Here is a 22,586-nt window from a genome sequence, read left to right as displayed (position 1 = left end):
AGGACGAATTTTTTGTAAGGGGGGAAGAATGTAACCCCCAAATTTTTAAATTTATTATTTTGTGAGTAATATTAATATTTTAATTTTATTTAAATTTTAGGAAATTATTTGAAATTTTTCGGATTTTAGAAATCGGGTTTGATTTCCCGAAAATATAAAACTTTGATGATTTTTAAAAATTAATTTATAGACCACGTGACAAAACTAAAAATATATTTGGAGTCTACGAATTTTTCTAAGTTTTCTGAAATTTTTTCGAAATTTTTGAACCTCATTTTTGGTCCTAAGGTAGAGTAAAAATTCAATTTTGGGTACCCTGAATCGAACCGGACCAGATCGAATAGGCCGAATTAGGCCAGCTCCTTCGTCTTCTTCTTTTTCCTTCCCGCGCACATTTTCCTCTCTTCCTCTCTCTCCTGTTTTCTCTCTCCTCCCTCACCCCCAGGCCGCGCCGCTGCCACCCAGCCTTCCCCACCTCGCCGGCGCACCGCCCCAGCGCCTCCCTACCGCCGGCCGGCCTTCCAAGCAACTGGAAATGACACGCGAAGCTCTCTTTGAGCGCGCGCGCCGTTTAGGCTTCTCGGCCAAAATCTGGCCAATTCAACCACCGATTGAGCCTTGTCTTGTGTCAAACACTATCTACACCTCGAGAGCTTTCCATAGACACCAAGAACACCAAAATCCATTGAGCGGTTTGCCCAATTTTTGTCCGGGAAATTTTAACCCATTTCGATTTTTGGGCTAGATTTCTTGTAAACCGTGAATCCCACAAGAAAACCGAGAGTACCAGAGCGCTCCACTCATCGAGAGCTTCACGATAATATAAATTTCAAAATTTTTTGACACCGTTTTTCGGTGGGTATCATGAAACTTCGTAGTATTTTTCTGAGCATTAAATGAGCTTAAAAAATTTTGTAAAAATTTTATACTTACTCCCGTGTTGTGGGCTTCATGTAGGTATCTTCAATTAGCGAAAATTTGACAGTTGCCCTAATTTGTGAATTTCCGGCCAGACAGACCGGCTACCGAAAAAGTCTTGGAATTGGATCGAGATTTTGGCTACCCCACTGTTGTTAGACGTTCCGAGCGCGTTTCCGAAGTCGAAATCGGCATAGATAAACCCGAACCTTACTTTTTTTTAATTTTCTAGTGCTTGAATGGGATTAAAAATCCATAAAATATTCGTGATAGTTCAAAAAATTATGATTCTTTTTGCAATAGCTTAGTAATATTGCTAAGGACCGCGGGGCAAAGTTTTAGAATTTTTAGAGCTTATTTGGGTAGTTTTTGCAAAAAATGTCAATTATAATGATTAAACTGTAATTTTACATATTGTGATTGATGACTATTTGGATGGGCCCAGGAGGGGCTGTGTGATGTGATTAAGATGTGGATATATGGTTTGTAGATATAGAAGTGTGTTTTAAGTCTTTTTGCAGGTTGGGTAGGTCCTAGGTATAGGGAAGACTCTGCCGAATTTTCAACACGACTTAGGACGTATTTGGTCTTTTCTTGGCTTGTATTGAGTCAATTGTATTAAATAATTATAATATAATTGTCAGGTGAGTCGAGACAGTCTTCCTCCTCTACCCAGCCGCCACAGTGACTTCGGTTGAGTCTGTGAGTAAAATATTAATTTTAATTGTAATTTCAATATTATTATATGTTCAAGCATGCCCATGCATCATTTATATGTAAATATCTATGTAGTTAAACTCTAGGCACTTTTTACGTTGCATTGATAACAGTTAAAGTGCCATGGATGTTGTTGTGGTAATTTGGAGCAGTGTGCGTGTGTTGGCGTGCGTGTGGTGTAGTGTTGGCTATGGATAGGACGGGTAGACACAGCTTGAGATTTTTGCTGGGACCCGGTCCTTCGGGATAGACACGACTTAAGTTATTCGCCGGGACCCCGATTTGGTTTATTAAGTGGAAGTCTGAGCTTGAGTTCTTTACTGGCACAGTTTGGATTAAGAGAGCTGTATAGGGGATCAGCTCCCATATATATATTGTTTGACATTATCGAATGTGTGAGTGCTCCAAATTACCTTTTTGCTGTTATAATGTGAAAAAATTGCCGATGTTGCATTTCACTCTACAGAGTGCATTAGCTTTAGATAGTTATAGAGATTATGGTTAAAATTGATATTTTACTCTCTGAGTCGAACGCTCACTCCTGTTCATTATTTTTCAGGCTACAAGAGGATTATTATTGTGGTTAACCTGCTTTTCTCCTTCGCAGGTTGTTTATTAATGTTTGTGTAATTTTATTAACTCCTAGAATTTTCGCATGTGTTAGAAATATTTATTTAATTTGGGTCTATAATATAATTACCATGATGGGCCTATAAACTTATTATATGCATGTATGTTGGACTGGATGAGGGAGCTGAGCTCCCATTTATTTTTATGACATATGAGTATGTGGAGGGTGAGCTGAGCTCCCCAATTTATTATATATTGTGTTTACAGGTTGGGTGAGTCAAAAACTCCCCGTTGAAAGGTCCATTTATAGCCGGACTCTGTCCAATTGAATTATTGAAATTGGGCCCAAATGGGCTTTAGAGTTGGGTCAAGGAATAGTTAGGCTTACTACAGACCTCGGGGCTTTAGGCTGGCCCAGGTCCTAGTGCCTGTCCTGCCCATAGGTTAGGTCGATATAGGTCGCTTAAGTATCCAAACAGATATGGGAAATTATCTCCCTCGCTTAGACTGAATTCCGAGATACTCACCTAATAGAATTGAAATTCTAATCTAAGAGAGATTCTTAATGTAACAAAAACTCGGACAATCAATATCTAAAATATCTGGAAATTAAGTTTTATCTAACTCAAACTCCTATTTTAATGGATAGTCTAACTTATGCCTAGATGGTTTAATGTATTATATATTAAGTAATAAAAGTGCACAACTAACACATTTGCCTATGTAAAGACAATCTCTTCCTTGGGTGGTAACCCCACATGGGCTGTCCTAATTATATAAATTATAAGATATATTATCAAATTAGGACTTCATTTTATATAGTCATCTTAACTTGATAGTAGCCAATTTGGAATTCATAAGAAAAAAACTTATGCTTTACTCTTTTCTAATGAGCTTGATTAAAATTTTTCAATTATATTTAATTGAAATAAAATTAAAGTTTAATAACCTAATCATAAGAATTGACAATAAAATTCCTTATAATTAGTTTAGGAATTATTAGTACAATTTTGTATAATTCTCTTAGCTTGATATTAAGATAATTTGGGATTCATAAGATAAACTTATGTTTTACAATCTTTTAATAAGCTAAAAACCTTAGAAGAAAAATCACTATGTATAGTTTTGTGGCTGTAAATGATTTGAAATCAACTTAATGAAAGAACTTGTTGAATAGCAGACTGAATATTTTTTTTTCTCAATTAGATCTAACTGAAATAAAATTGAAGTTTAACAATATAATGCAAAAAAAAATTGATCTTTTATGACCATAAAAGAATTGGTAATTAGTTTAGTGACCGTCGTCAGTAAAATTTAATGGTCAATTAAATTACTTATTTTTCAAACATTGAAATTATAAGAATATGATTAAGAATCAAATGTCTCAGTGCAGGGAATGAGTAAGAAAAATGATGGGAAGTTAAATACTTTGATTTTAATTTATTTTATCTTTTTTTTCATATATTTCATCATTAAATTAAAACTTAACAATTCGTTTAAAAGGTGGTGATTGATAAAATAAAATTTCCTTTGTGAAAAACAAAATTACCATAAAAATTCCCACACTTAATGATAAACACCTTTAATATTTCACAGACAAAAATAACCATTAACCAATAAAAAAATGAAAAACTAACTTGTTATGAAATTCAATTCTTGGGGTATTAGGCATGACCCAAATAACATTTGGCATAACCTTTCTTATCGCTTTTGTATATCTTGAGATAGTGTCAATGTCCCAATTACAGTAAACAATAAATCTTGGCCCTCAAAAGATATGTTTTCAGCTTCCGTGAACTTTTTGTGATCATCTGTGTATAATATGCGATTCTTCTTGATAATTACCCCCAAATAGAGAAGAAACGTAGAAATACTTTGTTTTTATTTCATGCCATAATTAGCGGTCATGTGATTGAAATTGGAACGAAAATGGAAGAGAACTCTTTAAGTAGTCCGCATCACTTCAACGAGATCAAATTGGTCCTTTTTTGTGCCATTTCGGACCGTAGAACTGTTGACCGATGCCCGGCCCAAATCAAAAGTGTTCAATGCCTAGCCGATATTTATATTCTTAAGTACTTTCTAGGGAACAGAACAGCTAAGAGGTAAAAATGTCCATGATTGTTTGATTGATATGATCAAAACAGCACATGAATGATCTTAAATCTTTACGTGAATGACAAAAACCTATTTCCAAGCATATGACACAAAATGTAAATGCAAACACCATAAGAACTCCTCAAATTACAAAAAGCCAACACCACAGCACCAACAAATCAGGTTGAGAAGATATTGTTTGAGGCATCACTTCTTCAGCACACTGCAAATCAAAAATACTTTGTTGGATAAGCTTCCCAAATCCCACTTACAAACTAAAATAAAAATAATAAATAGTAAATATGTTACCAAAAGTTTAAACCAAGCAGCAACGAAATATGAAGATATGTTAACAAGCAATGCCATTGAAACTTGAGGTTTGGTAAATCGTGAAGGATCTAGGCAAAGGGAATTTGATGATGCAACACTAAGAGTCCCCTTACATCTGAACAATAAAAAGTTCAAGGTTCTCTCATTAGTTTTGAGTTCCCTTTTACTTATAAAACTAATGAACGAAGTCAGATTCCAACATCATGAATCTGAGTGCCCAAAAAGAAATCCCAACCTTCCTATTCTTATATTTACTGCTTTCCTATTGTTCAACATGCAAGGACCTACTACACTTTTAAATATTGAAATTAGCCAGAATCCATCAAGCCAACTTCTCGAAAGCCATTTCCAAAACTAGCAATTATAGTGATACTAAGTTTGGTTCATTCTAGATTTATCACGAACTTTTAGCTTTGCGCCAATTCCTTTGTCTAGACACCCATGATGAGACTATTGAACAAACACAGAAAGTTTGCTGAAACATAAATAGAAACTAGCACACTCATTTTGCATACGAAGTTACGAACAATAGCAAGGCATATTTTAGCCATTCCTGAGAATAATTGAAACTTACTTGTACAAATAGGCAGCAATTCCCAGGATTATGCACAACAAAATAATATCAATGCAGAAGTTTCGGCTAGATCTCAACTGTAATAGGACAAATACACTTGTTAGATCTGGCCGAAAAGAATGGAAAAACAAGCTTTATAAAGTTTCTACTCCATCACCTGATTAACAGTGTCTTTGAGTCGAACATTGGTGTTTTTAAGGTCAGCTGTTGCCTTGTCTACCTGCAAGGTTTGCAGAGCACAATTCATAAAACTCAAAATTGCAACAGAGTAAAATTGCAAAAATACAATGAGATGGCAATGCTTCTCACCTTTGTGTCGATTTCATCCATCAAAGGAACTTGCCTATCCAACTCCTGCACATAACACATAATCATATTAAAACAAGGATATTGCAAATGAGGCAATAATCACCTCCCAAATAAAGTATCACATGCGCACAAACACACAGAAGAAAAGAGCTAAAACAGAAAAAAAAAAAAAAAAAAAAAACCTCATTCATGTCATGAGCCATGTTTTTCAGAGTATCCAAACCTTCTGAAATCATATCCAAACCTTGATCCTGTGCGAATTTGAGGACAGACGGTTAGCAGAAACATAGTAACATACTTAACAACTCAGACAACCAACAAGCTAAAGAGCTTTTCAGTAGTTAACAGATGAGGCCTAAACAAACTGCAACTCTACGTGTTACTTGCCTGCTTCATTCTTCGCATTTCATACTCCTGCCTGAATTGGCTAGATGTCTCACTTTCTTGAAAGTATTCACTATCAAAACGACCATCTGTGGAAGAAAAGAAATGCATTAATAAATATAATAAGGAAAAAAAATTCTCACCCCTAAAATATAAAGAAAAGAAGCAGAGAAATATACACAAATTATGCAGAAGTAAATAATCAACTGTAACTTCCACAACATCTAAATACAGTTCAAAATTATTATAAAACATCACTGTGAGAGAACAATCATACTGACATAATTTCAATAAAGTAAACAAATCACCTGAATCAAATTTGATTTCAGTACGGGATGCTGAAGCCCCCCAACCTCCAGTTTGTTTGGGAGCAGCTGCAGTTCCATCAGGTATTGCTTCAACCCTATCTGGTAATGCAAGGACCAAATCATTACGAGCAGCAAGCTCTTCTGTCGAGAGTCCTTTAACCTGTCAATGGATCGTAATCTTTATCTCACTCCAGGACCAAAGAAGCTAAATTTACGCTTCTATATAATGCAAGATAAAGGACCAGGACAATTCATCACAGCTTTATGTGAGCAACGGACAAGTACAACCATCATATTCCCATTTCCTTTGTCCCAAAATATTCTTTAAATATCAAGTAAAAGGGAAGAATAGATATACATATAATCGCCAATAACAAACATATGCTGGATTTGGACGATAAATGGGAAATTGGGAATTTAGTCAATTAACAACAAACATTGTCAGTGGACTATGAATAGATTCATATATAAAAGCACACAAAATTCATCATTCCAATAGAAATAATATGATAAAGAAGCTTTAAATGTTTGCGGTTAATCTAATTTTATTAATTCACCAAAAAAAAAAAAAACAGACCACAAGATCACGAAGACAATAGACCAGTAACCTTCTTTATAGCCAATCTCTGCAACTTAGGGACCTCCTCTAGCAATTTCGCCTTTGTCCGACGAATCTCCGCATTCAAAGCAACAGCAGATGCCTTATTTTTCTCTTTTGAAGCAAGCTCCGCTTTCTGTAGATCATATTACTCAAAAAGGAAAAAAAAATCAAAACAGTAGAAAAAATCCCTAAAATAAAAATAAAGAGAGCAGATTACTGAATCCACATAAACTACTAGACTAAAATTGACTTCAATTCACGCTAATTTAATTTCAAACCAAAAACGACTTAATTTCGCCAGATTTCAAAACCTCTTCCCACTGTTCTCTCAGCAATCAAAGGGTAAAAAAGAAAGAGAAAAGAGATCGAAGTAACCTGAAGAGCGGCTTCGATATCAGCCTCAACAACAGCGTAGAGGCGAGCGAAGGCATCGTCGCCGGAGACATTGAGATCCTTTTGCTTTTCGACGTCGTATTTGTCATACTTCTTGCAGATCGCATCAACTCTGGTTAAAATGTCGATGACGCTCATCTTGAAGCTGAAAGATTCGAGTACAATTTCTTTGCTGGGTAAAGGGATTTGGTATTTGGCTTGGCAGTCAAGGGAATAGCACGTAGCCTTTCAAGTTTCAAACATCAATGAACCACCAGCGACCAGCCTGTAAGCAACTAAGCAGTAGGCAACATCTCCTATGTTTGTTTTTTTGGCTAGATTTTGGGTGCGTGGTCAACTTTATCTCAAGTCTCTGTGTCACTTGCCACAAATATTTGCTAATGACAATCGATGGTAATAGGGTTTGAAACGAATACTAGTATTTTTTTTATTTTTAATTTTAATTAAGATAAAAATAAATATTAAAATTATTAATTAAATTTAAATTTAAATAAAATAATTTTTATCAATAATCTATTAGTTGTTGTTTACAAGGTTAAGTGTTATGCGATGTATAATTTAATAATTTTTTTACTAAATTTAATAATTTGTACATGTCCTGTGTAAAGTAAATAAATTAAAATTTTTGTGTAATTTAGTTTTTTTCAATGTGATCCTTTTTCTTAATATTACGTTTTGGTGCTCGACAGACCACCAAAACCAATCAAAACATTGTCGTTTCCATATGATAGTTTCATCCTTTCATTGCCCCTTTGACACGCCTTTTATCATGCAAGAAATTTGGGCCTCATCCAAAGATAGGCTCAACCGAACGCCTCTCTCTCGCACTCTCTCTCTCTCTCTTTTTTTTTTTTTTAAGAAAGAGCATGATCTAAAAAGGAATAATTTTTATAGTTATTAAATTCGGATCGATTGATTGAATAAATTGATAAATTAAATTTTAAATTAATTTAAATTTATAATTAAATTAAATAAGAAAGTAACATAGTAAATTTAATGGTTAAACTAGTGAATTTATATTATTTAATTGATCTGACTGATTCAATTATTTAATATTATTATTGAAAATTAAACTTAAAACTTCATAAAAGGTTTTTAGAATAAAAATCAATTGAGCTGGTTTAATAATTATTATTTTTTTTATTTCAAGATATTTATTTTTTATCATATACTTAATATTTTATAAATATTAAAAAAATATATATTTATATAAATTTTTATGCATTATATTACTTGAATGCTTTTTATATAAAATTTGAAAACATATTAAAATTTATTAAATATAACTTAATAAATGTTAAAGTTTCATTTAAATAATTAAAATTTAATTAACAATATTTATTTATTTACATTAACAGTCATTGTATTTAATTAATGTTTAGTTAAATTTTATATATTTAATTAATTTTTTAATGATTCACTTATTGAACTACTAACCCATTTACTCGATTCTTTTGTCGGATCAACATCTGAGTCAGGTTTAATAATACTGATAATTTTTACCCATTTTCTTGATATGCATACCCTCCTTAGGTAAAATTTCATTTACTCGTCTATATTGATTTAATTTAATAATTAAATACATATAATTTATTTAATAAGAGTCAAATTTAAATTTTTACTCTTAAATTATTAGAAAAAAAAATATTAAAATAAACATTACAAATGCCATGCCCAATTTGCCATTTATTTGACATTATATTCAATTAAAAAAATACTTATTAATCCTATTGATAAAAATGAAAATCATGTTTTATATTAATCATATTTAATTTCATTAAATATTTTCAAAATTATTTAAATATTTAAAATGTATCAAAGTGATGTATGAACGTGTATCATTAAAATTACTTTAAAAAAATTAAGAATACTTCTAATTATATGTACTAAAAAAAGGATAGAGATTATGCCTTTCCTAAATATGGTTCCATGAATTTGTTCATCAAGCAAATTGTCTTGAGGATAATCTTTTTTAAGCCAAAGTTGCTTAAAATAATTTAATCCAAAATTTTCATATTGGGTGTCCTTTTAAACAATATATAATAATATGCTTATGATGATAATTTTTTTTTTAAGTAGTAGATAAATAAATATTTAGTTCACTGAATTAAGTCTGTTAATAATGAGCATGGAAAAAAATGAAAATTTTAATTAAAATTTCACTATTTATTGATTTATTTACCCATAATATATACTTTTATTTAATAAAATATTTTAATATTTATTTTGAAGCATTATGGTACATGTGCCTAACAAAAGGGAAGGCAAATACATTATAGATTCCATCCCAAAATAAGATAAGTCGAAAAAGCACGTGTCAACATATTATTGACTACTACTATTGTTCACTTATTAGCACGAAGCACGATTATCTTTCAATTTATTTATTTTGGACTCATACTCAACCATCGCATTAATTTTATACTTAAAGTTGGCATATAAAAATACCAAAATACCCTTACATACAAAACAAAACATAAACAAGTAAAAATAATAAGAATATATCCACAATAAACTCATTTTTCACATTAAAATAGACTTACCGTTATATTAAATATATAAAATTTTAGTATAAATAAATATTTTTATTGTATACAAATTTTAAAATATAAAAATTATTAAACTCATTCAAAATGAGTTTATAGCTATTATAGTTAAGTAATTGAAATTTTTCTAGAAAAAGAAAAAGTGAAATTCAATCTATTACATAATTTATAAATTAAAATAATTAAATCACTATATACTATTCATAATTTAAATTATATATTTATTTATAGTTATATAAATACAAAAATTAAATTTCATATTTTTTTATAATTATATTATTATTATTATAAAGTAATTTAATTTATTTAATAATAATTAATAAAATAGTTAATACGTTTTGTATCGGTAGCCGGTAACGGTGGGCATTCCAGCCATTTTCTGCTCTTATATCTTCAAGCAAGGCCAAACGCTCTCGCCCAACCGCTTTACTTCTCCGTTCTTGCGTAGAACAAACATCACATCGCCTATTTTTCTTCTCTCTTTTTTCTCTCTAAACCTCTCTTCCCTTTCCGGCGCTGGATTTTCAAGGTATCATATCGGTTTGATAAATTTGCCACATGTATAGCAATTTTTGTTCTTAATCTGGTTTGCTGGTTTGATCATCAATTTTTTTTTAAAAATTTGATTATATATGCGGTCTGATCATCTTCTAGTTGATCATGTTATGGCTTTCTTTTGATGTTTTGATCGTTTAATTTTGGTTATCTGCGGTCTGATAATCTTCTAGTTGATCATCTTTTGGTTTTGCCTTTGATCGTTTAGTTAATGGTTTCTGCTAGCTTTTGATGCTTGCTTTTTGGCTTTTTTCCCCTCTCTGTTTATCATTTGACATTTGCTTAAGGAATTATGGATTTTCTAAAATTAACCGGAGGTATAATTATGTTCATGTGATTGTTTTGCATTTTGTATTTAGTTCTTGTTTACTAATATGGGAATGTTTAATATTACCATGTAAGTTGTATTAATTGAGTTCAGCTCATGTAAATGATTGCAGATGTAATGATCGTTAAGACTTTGTAATATATCTGTACTAAATGTGTCACATAACATATATCAGTGTGTCAAATCTGGTTTCAATGAGTAAAGACCTCATGTACTTGCTAGCCCTGCAAGGCTACATTTTGTATCTCTTGTGTCACTAAACTTTTTTTTTTTTCAATAATGTACTTGAATATATGCATTTGACACTTTAGGTTGTCAAGTTTAAACTGAGTATAATTTGCTCTTTGGGTTGCTGAACATAATTTTTATTCATTCAAGTACATCTCAGTAAAGTCTTGTATTTCATGCATACCAACTGCTTGGTGTTGTCTTTAGTGCTCCAAGCTGACCAAATTTGTGGAAGTGAAAGAAAACAATATGAGTTATTCTTATCAATTTTTTTTTGCTCTTACAATAAGTGAATGGCATAGTTCTTTGTTGTGGCAGCATGTTACATAGCGGAATATCATTCTCAGAACACCATAACACCAGAATTAGAAGGAGAGAGAGAGAGAGAGAGAGAGAGAGAGAGAGAGAATTAGAGAGAGCTAATAATTGTTGTATTATTGATTTGCTGAATGTCATCAATTACAATACAAAGGGTGCTGTTTATATCATTCACTAACTGCATAGTCATAACATTCCTCACCTCTTGAAATCATTCTTGTCCTCAAGAATGAAGAAAGGAACTATAATTAGCAAAAACATATTGCAAGTATAGACCACCTGCTACAATTAAGTCATGTAATGAATTGTAATGTTCAAAACTAATATACTGAAATTGGACTTTCTTTCCTCATATTTTTTCCTTTCTTTCTTTGCCTTCTCCATCTTTCAAATTCATCTTCTTTAAGAATTACAAATGCATCTTCCTTCAATATTAATTTCTTCTTCATCCTTCTTGATCTCTCCCATTTATCCTTCATGGAAATTAGGAATACACAAGACATGGTCCTTTCGAATTGCTAAGATTCATTCATCTCCATTGCACTAAGAAATTGCATTTTCTAGCAAAATTTTCCTGTGACAAGCAATTTTTCATGAACTGAAAAGGTAATTCAATAGCATCCCACTCCATTTCTTGAACTCCAGCAACAAGAACCTCATTCTGGTTGGTCAATATATGCTGAAGGCCATGACAGAAATTTTGGATTTCCTTCAACAACACAATGCACAGGAGATTCTGAATTTCTTTCTTTCAAATTCTGTTCATGAACATCTTTAATCCTAGAATCAATGTCAATTGCTTCTTGTATTTGAGAAAACATTCCACAATCATCCTCAAGAAATTCCTATGTATCTTCCTCTGTCTTTTGCTGAAATTTTCCTTGGTGATCTATCATGTCTTCATCAGCTCCAAGGGTTTTGGATTTTGCACCCAGAAGTTCAACAGCAGCAATATTATCAATAGTGCTTTGATCTTTCATTTGTGGATTAGGCAGATCCTTTGGAACTGATAGCAAACCTCTACTTTCTTCTCTCTCGACTCCAATATCCTTAGTAGAGAACACCTTGCCTTTTTCCTTTACAAATGTATTCATGAAAAATCTCAAATCCTCCCTCAATGCGTTGTTATCAACAGAGGCTCGATCCATTTTATTCACAGTGCAGACCTCATTCCCTTTCTCTTTTGCAAATGTACTCATGAAAGATCTCAAATCCTCCCTGACTGCATTGCTATAAACAGAGAATCGATCCAATTTCCCCACATTAAATCTTTCCTCTATTGAATTAAATGTTCCATCCACATTCTCCTGCACAATCCTAATTCTTTCTTCCAATTTAGCAACCCTAACCAGCTCGGAACTAACCACCTAAACCCCATAGACCTAGTCTTTATTATGACAGTAATGCAGTGAAACCTAAGAACTTCAAGGGCAGGGTTTCAGTATAATCTGGACTTTCAAGAACTTCAAGAAACAAAGAAAATGAAGAACAAATATCTGAAATTTTCAGGAAGAATGAAGATTTCAAGAAATTGAAGAAAATACGAATTCCTAGCAAAACCCTAATTTCAGGGTTTGTACATTAAAGAAAAAAACTAACGGGAAGAAGAAAGAATGAAGAAGAAATAGAGGGAAGAAAGAGAAGAAATTTTGGAGAAGAGGGAATAAGAAATAAAGGAAGAAGGGAAGAATTCTCAGGGAAGAAGGAAGAAGAAGAAGAAGAAGAAGAAGAAGAAGAAGAAGAAGAATAGAGAGAATGCAAATATCTCATAGTAGAAGAAGGAGAATTAGAGGGAAGAAGAGAGGAAGAGAGAAAAATAGAAGGATCCTAGTATTTGGAAAGAGTAATTTGTCATAGATGTTGCCCATTGATCTGAGAGCTTTGATACCAATTTGTTACATAGTAGAATCTCAAAACACCATAACACTAAAATTAGAGAGAGAGAGAGAGAGAGAGAGAGAGAGAGAGAGAGAGAAGAATTAGAGAGAGGAAATAATTGTTGTATTATTGATTTGATGAATTGACCTAGAAGCATTACACATTTCAGAGGATTTAACCCAAAATCGTTTAGAGTGGAAAAAGATAATCCATATAGCCGACCCCAAATTTTTGGGATAAAGGCTTTGTTGAGTTGAGTTGATTTGATGAATGCCTATCAATTACAGTGTAAAGGGCTATTTATATCATTTACTAACTGCTTAGTCATAACACAGCACCTAAATGTTTATACTAGTTTCTTGTATTTCAAATAGTAACTTGTTGAATGAGGCTTGTGGTGGCTTACTTAAGCCCAAGTTTTACGTTGGATGATCTTAGGATCAACTAGGTTTAGATTGTTTTTATTATGCAGGTTTAATGTTCTGATGGTTTTTCTGTTGGTCACTGTTAATATCTGTTACGTAGCAGAATTTCCAAGACCCAAACCTGCAGAATAAGAATAAAGAGAAGGGAATAACAATAGAGGAAGGATATTGAGAAAGAAGGGATGAGGAAGGGAGAGAAAGAAGTAGAGAGAGAGAGAGAGAGAGAGAGAGAGAGAGAGAGAAGTGCTTTGTATTATTCAATTCTTGGTTAACCCTCATTAGTTACAATGCTCCCTATTTATAATATTTTACTCCTATACATTATCACAGCTCCTATTTTCTTCATTATCATTACAATATCCCATATTAGTTTGGGATAGGGGTAATGTGCCCCTTATAAAGTTTTGGGCATTTCTCCCTCATTGAGCTAACTTTTGGGTTTAGTTAGGCCCTACTTGTTTTCTTAAGATGGTATTAGAGCCTCTCTAACCAATGTTGGGTCTCTCATAAGTGTTTCACGCTCTAGATGTTCAGTTTTGTGCGTGAGGGGATGTTTTAATATCTCAAACCAAATGTGCCCCTTTTAAGGCCTTGGACGCTCCTCTTCCAAGAAGCTAACTTTTAGGGGTGAGTTAGGCTTGACTTGTTTTCTTAAGAGTTACATATTTGATTTTGAACTGAAAGGATAAATGAATGTGAAAGTCTATGGTGGCATGTAAGAAGTTTTGATGATACGTGCTCTCTCTCTCTCTCTCTCTCTTAGTATCCCCTTTCTCTAACAATTCAAATATAACTAGCATGTTCTATCCCAACTTCCTGGTAGCATTTTAACTACTAGTCATGTGGGTCAACGTGAATTAGGAAAATGTTATGTTTTCATCATAATTCATTTATCTTGAATTTCTGAAATGTCTTGCCACAGTTTCATTTATGTTTCAAGTCTTCATTTCCTGACTTCTCCCGATTTTTGTTCCTATTTTGGACATTTTCTGTGGCATATAATTGGCTTCCCACCCTTTACCTGTGCACATATAGGATGCTGAAGATCCTGGTAACTTAAATTTAGCCTTTTTTTGTTCATATATTCTGAATTGCAAATGGTGTTGCAGGCACTTTTGGGTTGATTGGACGATTGAAGGACAGAATTGAATTTAAATCCTGTGTTCTCTTCAGAATAAAGTAGCGCATTCTGCTGTATTGCAGTTATATAAATTGCCTCATTTTGGGAGAGCAAAAGTATATTATGGTATTAAAGATTCCTTTTCCAATTTCAGGAATTATTTAGAGCTTATTAGTTTGCAAATCATGTTTGCTATGGGATCATCTGATTCCACAGATGGACATACTGTTTATTGCAATAAGAAAGAAATTTGTACAGTTATAGTTGAGGTTCATGAATTGATAGACTTATTTTTTCCTATTATGATTAATGATGCCAAATATATTAGACAGTGTGTCATGGAAAGTCTAGGAAGTGGCATTAATATGAAGGGGCCAATTATACTCCAACTATATATATTTTTTGGTGTGCAGCGTGGGGGAAGAAGGTCAGTTTTCGAAAGTTATGTTAGGGTGGTAGTCAACCGTTTGTACACCATTTGCAGCTATATTGAGTTTCATTATGTTTTGATCAGAAGTTTTGTATCCATTACCATGTGTGCTTGGGGGATGCTACCTAGATAATCTGCTGCTTCCATTTTGATATCCTAGAATTTTCTGGTGGGAAGAATTGAAATGGTGTGGCCTTAGTGTTGTACCGACTTGGCTTCTCTGGTGATGAATGTTGGCATAATTTGGGATTGCTATGAGTGCTGCGGTTTGCATTAGTTACCTGCTGATACATTGTGAGTTACACATTGGTTTCAGAGCATTAGGTGACAGTGACGTTACTAGTAAGAGAAAACAATAATTAAAAGCACAGAGATGCTAATGTTTATATAGCTGAATTTCAAGGCTTCATGCCTTCAGGTGTGAACTGGTCAAAAGCATGGTGGGGAAACTTGCATGTAACATCTCATGATAGAATCAAATTCCAATGCTCACAAATTTCACTTCCTAGATGGAGTGCATTGGACTTTCTTGACAGGAGCACTGATTGCTCATTAATAACTCTGCTGGTGACAAGGTTTTTTTGCGGCTGTGTGCTAAGGAACAATTATGAGACTTGGGCCTTATGAGAGTGCCCCTTTGCATTTTAGGACATCGTTATGACCCATCTCCAAGAGACTTTATAAACATGTGTCTGAAGCTTGTGTCTTCTCCAGAGATCGGCATATGCTTTTCCAGGGTTCATATATCCCTTGATTTTTGTATCATAAAAACTAAATTGGTGAAAATTTCTGATACTGTCAGATAAGGAACATCTACATGTTAGTGTTTAGAGAAAATTTTGAATATAATTAGGGGGAAGATTTCATCTTAACGTGTAAACTTACAATTACCCTGGACAAGCAACTTCAAGTTTATTTCGGGAATATGTTTTGAGCATTGGGAACTACATGTGGGCTTATAATGGTGTTTTGTTGGATAAAAATTTAATCCTTTTTTGGGTTGGCTGTCTATACATTAAAATAATATATCTTATTTATTGCCTCTTTTAGGTGCTTTTACCACCATTCTTCCTTGCTCTGATTTTCCCATTTATGTAACCAGCATTGATTTTGTAATGCATTTTTCTATTCAATACTTCTCTTATAAAGTAATGTTTTTGACTCCAAAGTTTGCAATGAGTAATACTCGAAGAAATTTTTGAATCTACTACAGTAGAGATATTGTGGGAACTTGATAGAACTATTGAAAAAAAGAATTTTATAAGAAGCTTAAAAGTGTTTTATTTATTTATTTATTTGTTTTTCTCACTGATGTTCTCACAGGAGTGATTTTGAACAAATTATATTGCAGTGCTTCTGTTTTTGTCAATGGATCAATTTTTTACTTTATTCTCTTCCTTTTTTTAATGAAAAATTAAATTCTGTAGAAAATTTCTACATTTGGAACTTTTAGTGAATAACTACAATGGTTTATTTGTGAATTATTCATGTGCTCAACAAGCTGCACTTCTTGGCTATTATTTGTTCTGAGAATTCAACCATTTTATTACCAAAATGAACTTTTATGGTGCAGTTAACTTACAAAATACAGGTGATGACGGCAAACTTAAGTCTAAATTATTCTCTTTGATCTTAGGCGAGAAATATTCATATCTAGTTATAAGGTTTCTAACAATACGAATTTGGAATTAAACCCTTTAGGATTTTTTTATCATTGATGTGAAATGCAAGAAGAAGATGGTGATTGAAGTAAAACAAACTACTAGGCATTGGCTTGGCTCAGATGTTGAAGGTAAAGAAATGAAAGATTCATTTCCTTTTACTTTCAAAAAATGAGAAAGTTGGGTTTCTCTATCACTATGTCCTCTCCTTATTTTCTCTTCTTCCTAATGCCCTCTTGAGTCCTTATGCATGTGTTGATTATTCAGTTATTATCTCTTCTCCCACAATTAGTGAGAAAGCACTTGGGGGTTTTAGTTTCCATTATATCTTTTCCTTTTCATCACACTTTTACTCAATTTGTTTTAGACTTGTCCGCATATCCTTGCAATCCTAATGTACCATGAAATTAGGCGAACATGAAATACATCTACAATGTTTCTGTTTTAACTTTAAATTGTCTTATGTTCCTGTCCAAGATGTCTTTGAGACTACCATCTCAGTAGGCGTCTTTTTCACATGATAGTACTCAAATGCATATGTTTCTTTTACTGTTGTCATTATGTTTCAGAATTCTGATTTTCCTGGTATTTTGAAGAGGTAGAAATCTATCGAAAATCAACAACAGTTTTCTCCCAAATAATTTCTACAAGTAATATCTCAGCTTCTTCAATTGGTTAAAATTATGAAACTGGGATCTCTTTCCTATTGCTTGACTAGTATGAATTGTATGTCATACTTGCAAGGGTATTCTCCCGCTAACTTTTCTCTTTCATTTCATTTTATGTTGTAAGACATTTTTTCTGTTAAATTTACTTTTTCCCTCTTATGTTAATCATTTCAGTGATTATTATATTGATTCTCGAAAGTTGGTGGCTAAGAGGGAGATTGCTAATGGTTTTATAGGAATGTTTTAATCATTTCTTAGCTTTATATCTCACATTTGGCTTTTAAGAGATGCTTCCTATGATCCTTTCTAATAGCATTTGCAGCAGTATAGTGGTTGGTGAGATTATGCCTTGCAGTGTTAGTGATTTAAGTCCATTGACTTATGCAATAGGTACCAAAATATTTTCACATGCTTTTAAGATGTATGATCATTTATCTCTTCTTTTACCAAAGTTGGATCTCTTTGTTTTGTAGTGTATCTTTCTCACTTATCATCCATGAGGACATTTTGAGTGTCCTTTCCGATAGACAGAAATACTTTTCTTGGTTGTTATTTCTTACACGTTTCCTATTTAATACTTTCTGGGTTCAGTGAGTTGTTGGAGATGATAGGATCAAAACAATCTATCTTCTTAAAGTCGTAAATTGGAAATTCAATGAGTTTGCCCATACGAATGTCTCTATCCGTTCACCGTCAATTATTTTCAGTTTGAGAAGCTGCCTTTATTGTTATCCACTTCATCTTACGCAAACATGTTGCTGTTGATAACCTTCTTTCATTTGCAAGAGTAAGGGCATGAATCGATTCACAATGTTGGTGTCTTGACCTCCTAAAATCCAAATTCAATGTACCCCTAATTTGAATAGCTAATGGTGAGTGGTAAACATTTGTTGAATTATCAATAAAATCTGTATTAAGACCATAAATAAATATGATTGCTTTCATAATCAGTTTACATAAATACATGCACAATCATGTCGGTGAAAATAGTCCATTCAGCATCTAGAGTAGAGAATTTATGATGATGAATGTGACTCTGCTCAAATTTGATGAAATAATACACACACACACACACAGATATATATATATAATCCTGCTGATGTTGTTTCACTTTCTGTTTACTTAAAGGAGTATCCATGCCATCACTTTTGATCAATGAGTTGCTTTTCCTTGATGCAGATTGTGGCTTTCTCCTTGATTTTACTACAGTACATAATTCATTTTAACTTTGAAGGAATATTGTTATGGGACATAGACAATTCAGCACATCCCAAATGTTCGAGAGTGAACAGGATCAGAATTGGAATCATATGCATATAGAGCAACCTTATGCAAATTTGGGTATTGCTCCTTCAAAATTTCTCTTCTTGCAAATTTTTATTTTAAGGGAAAAAAAATTCATGAATAAATATGAAGTAGAATGGTCCAGATGTCTTCTTGCTAGCATGGATTTTAACTGATCAGATTTGCCAAGAGAATATGGCTAGGCATGACCTGGTTTGCTTTTGTGGTATTATGGTCTATATTTTTTGTGATATCAATATTTTGAAGGCTGTGCATGCTTCATCAATTCTGTTATTTTTCTAAGCTCTACAAGCAGTGGCGGCGCCTCATATTATGAAGTGGAGTCAAATGACCCCACTAAACTTTTTTTTTCCATATGTACTATATGTGTTAACCTATTTTGACCCCACAAAATGATTGTACATAAAACTAATATGGAGAATAAAAATTTCAAAGAAAAAAGTGTCCAAAAAGCTTTTACTAGAGCATGTCCAGAAAGCTACAAAAATAAAAATTGTTGTGCAGTTTGTAATTTGGGTAAATGATTAAAATTCCTCTTCATTTTATAGATATTACTTTGTTTTCTCCACTTAATTAGCATAAATTTTAATAAATTAATCGTGTAAAAGTTATTTCAATTCATTTAGTTTGATGTCAATTTAATATATATCAAAAGTTTTATTTTGTTTCAACCATTTTAGTTTGATATTATCCTAATATAATTGCATCTATTTATTTATTTATTTGTAAGAATTGAATTTAATTATGTAACATAGTTTATTTTTTAAGTAATGGATGAATTTCTTATTAAAAAAAAACCCTTAAATCTACCACAAATTATTGAAGTTTAAATGAAATTGACCCCACTAACTAAAGTTTCTGACTCTGCCACCGCCACTGTTTAAAAGGTTTTTTGCAGCAATAGGGCAAAACAATTGAAGCACAAGAAGAACTGAACTTGTGAAACTCTGAGCTGTTTTAATTACTTGTTATAGTTCCTTAAAACTAATAAAGGGCATTAAATGGTTCTGATAGGGTTGTAGCTAGATTTGTATTTATACTCTTGATAGTTTGACTAACTTCACTTTTCATGGATTTGTGTTGCAGCTAGGGCCAGTCCTGTAGAGAATGGTGCTTTCTTTTATCCTGCAGAAAATATGTCTGTTGATGGAGTGCATTTTGCTTCTCAGTGGAACCCTGCACCAATGACAAATGCATATATTTCCTCCAACCACAGTATTGAAGTATCACATTATCAACCAGATGCTTCAGGCCCGTCTCATGATCCTTTCCTGCATTCATCAACAATTGGAACCTTTTGTGCAGCTCCAGAAAATCACGCATGCCATGCATCTTCTTCCAATTATGACAGACAGACATTTCATAGTGTTGAGGGTGGCCTTGTTGACCTTACCATGGGCAACGGAAGAGGGCCCCACAAGCGAAAAAGCCCTGGAGTCCCTTCTGCATCTGAAGGGGGCAGTACAAGCAGATACTATGGTGCTGGCAGTTCCTCAGATCCCCCTGTGTCTTCGGAGTTGTGGCCAGAAAAACCAAGTGTAGATCCTCAATACATGGCCTGGGAATGCATTAATATGGCCCCTGGCAATCAAGGCAACCTCTCAATTAGGCCCGATGGTTCTATCAGGAATGTGAGAAGCAGGCCTGCACTTGATCTGGAAACCAACCTGGCTAGGACCCATTTATCTAGCAATTCTTCCCACATTTCTTATCCTGCAAGCCACCCCTTTGACCATTCTAGCTCGGTGGATTTCTCAGGTCAAAGTTCCAGTGGTATGACACATGACTGGAGCCATACCAGAATGTCTCCTGCTTCTGGAAGGATGCTAGTTTCTGGTTAGTGTGGGATATATTATTTCATGGAACATTTGAATTCCGTTATTACTATGGGATTCTTGTCTGTCTGTTGCAATTATAATCACGAGACAAACCACTTCCTTGTTGTGTTGCAGATGCTAATGGTTATAATCACGAGACAAACCACTTCCTTGTTGGAAGCAGCATAACTAATACTTCTGCAGATGTTAGAGGATTTCACCATGATTTCATTTCAAGTGGAAACCCTGTTGTTCCTCAAAGTTTCCATAGTGCATCAGCACATTCTGTTAGAGGCATTCGCAGTAGCTATTCTCAGAGACCTAGTCCAACTTTCAGGGCTTCCTCCAGCAGTTTGCACTTGGGGCATGTGGCACCTCTTGATGATGGCATGTCATTGGGTGCCGAAAATTTCTCCTCCAGACAACCTAGGCTATCATCCGCTATACCTTGGCGTAATAGTGATAGGAATGGGAGATCAAGGAATTCTTATGATAGATACCGATCACTGTTCAATGAGCCAGGTCTTCATGATCGATTTTCAACTGAGGTACAATTTCCAAAATGATTTTGCTTACTGTACATTGGGAGAGGGCTTTTCTGTTTCTATTGAGAGCAATTTCTTCCTTAATAACATGCTAGATTACTGAGATTCTGATTGTTGCAGTGTCTTTACCTGTGCAATGATCCCCCAAATCTTTAATGTCTGATTTTTTTATTGTTCAGTTGTTTCTAAGTGATGGACTTTACTAACTTTTCACAGGGTTTTATGGTTGTGGATCGCTCAGCCTTTAATGGGTCCAGAAATATGTTTGATCAGCATAGGGATATGAGGCTAGACATTGAAAACATGAGCTATGAGGTTATTGCGCCTTCTTTTTTTTTTATTAAAAAAAAAAAATCTGCTGCCTCTTTCTCCCTGTTATTATTAAATCCTAAACAGTTTTTGAATGATTGGACCAAGCAGGAACTACTTGCACTGGGTGAAAGGATTGGGCATGTAAGCACAGGTTTGTCTGAAGATCTGATATCCAAGTGTTTGACAGAAACGGTATATTGTTCTTCAGGCCAAGGCCAGGATGAAGGAAATTGTGTGATTTGCTTGGTAAGAATTTTATCTGGTATAAGCATGGATGTAGGTTGTATTCCAATTATAGGAGGGCTCAGCTTCTGTTGCACAGAATTGACTGGTAGCGTCTAGGATCATCGCCACCACATCTGTTGTGCTTGTGCCTAAAGAATCTTGTGATTTTGGCCGTCACTGGACTTATATTTTTTCTAATTTTAAGAATGCATGTTGTAATTGGCAGGAAGAGTACGAAGATATGGATGATGTTGGGTCGTTGAAAATTTGTGGTCATGATTACCATGTGAACTGCATCAAGAAATGGCTGTCAATGAAGAACTTGTGTCCAATCTGCAAAGCTCCTGCTGTGGCCGATAACATGAAGGAATAAGTTAATTATTTTATCAAAAATTATATATATTTTTTTTAAAGGAAACTATTTATCATTGTTGTATATAGGAATTTGTCAAAGAAAGAAACAGATGAACTGATTTTTCTGGGGAATATTGTAGATAAATGCTAGTCAATGTCAATCAATTTGTTGGAGGCTCCCATCTCAAATTATGTGGAGGTCTCGGTAATTGGCTGTCATTTTTTGGGTTAATTTCCTTAATATGATTCATCCATCTTTAATCGTAGTTTTTTATTTTTATTTTTTTTTTAAGTTTTTACAAAGAGAAATGAGACTCAAACAACTGAAGAGTTACTATTAGTGCGTTATAGTATGATTTTTAAAAGAAAAATATTTTTGGTTTATTAAATGATTTAAAAAAAAATAAACACATGTTTTCTTATGAAAAATAAATTAAACTAAAACAATAACAAACACGATAAACCTTTGTCTATGTCCTAGCGTTAAGTATAACTTTCCAACATTTACGTGGTTTAATCATAAAATGTGCATTCACTGGCCCATAAAAAATTCCAGAAAGAAAAGCAACAATCATTTTAAGTTATTTAAATTCTAATTTATGTGGATTTACTCAAATTTCATAATTTACCATAATAAGTTATCTACTCGATCCATCTATTACCGTTATAA

At 33.4% G+C, this 22,586-nt stretch overlaps 2 protein-coding genes and 1 long non-coding RNA gene across 7 annotated transcripts in view; 2 read left to right on the top strand and 1 right to left on the bottom strand.

The window, feature by feature from the left end:
* Positions 1-22,586, top strand: part of LOC131178579 (uncharacterized) — a 96,254-nt gene that overhangs the window by 46,513 nt on the left and 27,155 nt on the right. The window lies entirely within an intron of this gene.
* LOC110640346 (syntaxin-71) lies at positions 4,248-7,609 on the bottom strand. Its single transcript, XM_021791619.2, has 9 exons — positions 7,184-7,609; positions 6,816-6,941; positions 6,208-6,367; positions 5,903-5,988; positions 5,698-5,766; positions 5,516-5,560; positions 5,364-5,426; positions 5,207-5,283; positions 4,248-4,525 (listed from the first exon to the last, which is right to left on the bottom strand). Exons 1-9 carry the CDS (start codon positions 7,337-7,339, stop codon positions 4,510-4,512), a joined length of 798 nt encoding a protein of 265 aa, XP_021647311.2. The 5' UTR covers positions 7,340-7,609; the 3' UTR covers positions 4,248-4,509.
* On the top strand, positions 10,121-22,135 carry LOC110640347 (probable E3 ubiquitin-protein ligase ZFP1). Of its 5 annotated transcripts, none has more exons than XM_021791621.2 (9): positions 10,121-10,276; positions 14,589-14,725; positions 17,950-18,230; positions 18,538-18,699; positions 19,750-20,499; positions 20,616-21,028; positions 21,242-21,340; positions 21,446-21,583; positions 21,789-22,135. In XM_021791621.2, exons 4-9 carry the CDS (start codon positions 18,603-18,605, stop codon positions 21,933-21,935), a joined length of 1,644 nt encoding a protein of 547 aa, XP_021647313.2. In that variant the 5' UTR covers positions 10,121-10,276; positions 14,589-14,725; positions 17,950-18,230; positions 18,538-18,602; the 3' UTR covers positions 21,936-22,135. The 5 variants fall into 5 exon arrangements, with proteins under 5 accessions (XP_021647313.2, XP_021647314.2, XP_021647316.2 ...); XM_021791622.2 differs by lacking the exon at positions 17,950-18,230 and adding an exon at positions 16,731-16,821; XM_021791624.2 differs by lacking the exon at positions 17,950-18,230.

The sequence above is a fragment of the Hevea brasiliensis genome, chromosome 3, assembly GCF_030052815.1.
Source record: "Hevea brasiliensis isolate MT/VB/25A 57/8 chromosome 3, ASM3005281v1, whole genome shotgun sequence".
In the NCBI taxonomy this organism is placed as follows: Eukaryota; Viridiplantae; Streptophyta; class Magnoliopsida; order Malpighiales; family Euphorbiaceae; genus Hevea; species Hevea brasiliensis.
Note: the sequence above shows the minus strand (reverse complement) of the source record. Positions and strands in the feature narration are given on the sequence as shown.

Bases quoted from the DNA above. Each gene is read 5' to 3' on its own strand.
- LOC110640346 (XM_021791619.2), bottom strand. From the start codon at position 7,339: ATGAGCGTCATCGACATTTTAACCAGAGTTGATGCGATCTGCAAGAAG. The intron at 6,942-7,183 runs GTTACTTCGATC...TATGATCTACAG, and splicing joins ATATCGAAGCCGCTCTTCAG to AAAGCGGAGCTTGCTTCAAA. The intron at 5,989-6,207 runs GTGATTTGTTTA...TTTCTTCCACAG, and splicing joins TGAAATCAAATTTGATTCAG to ATGGTCGTTTTGATAGTGAA.
- LOC110640347 (XM_021791624.2), top strand. From the start codon at position 18,603: ATGGGACATAGACAATTCAGCACATCCCAAATGTTCGAGAGTGAACAG. The intron at 21,029-21,241 runs GTACAATTTCCA...AACTTTTCACAG, and splicing joins ATGATCGATTTTCAACTGAG to GGTTTTATGGTTGTGGATCG. The intron at 21,584-21,788 runs GTAAGAATTTTA...TGTAATTGGCAG, and splicing joins GAAATTGTGTGATTTGCTTG to GAAGAGTACGAAGATATGGA.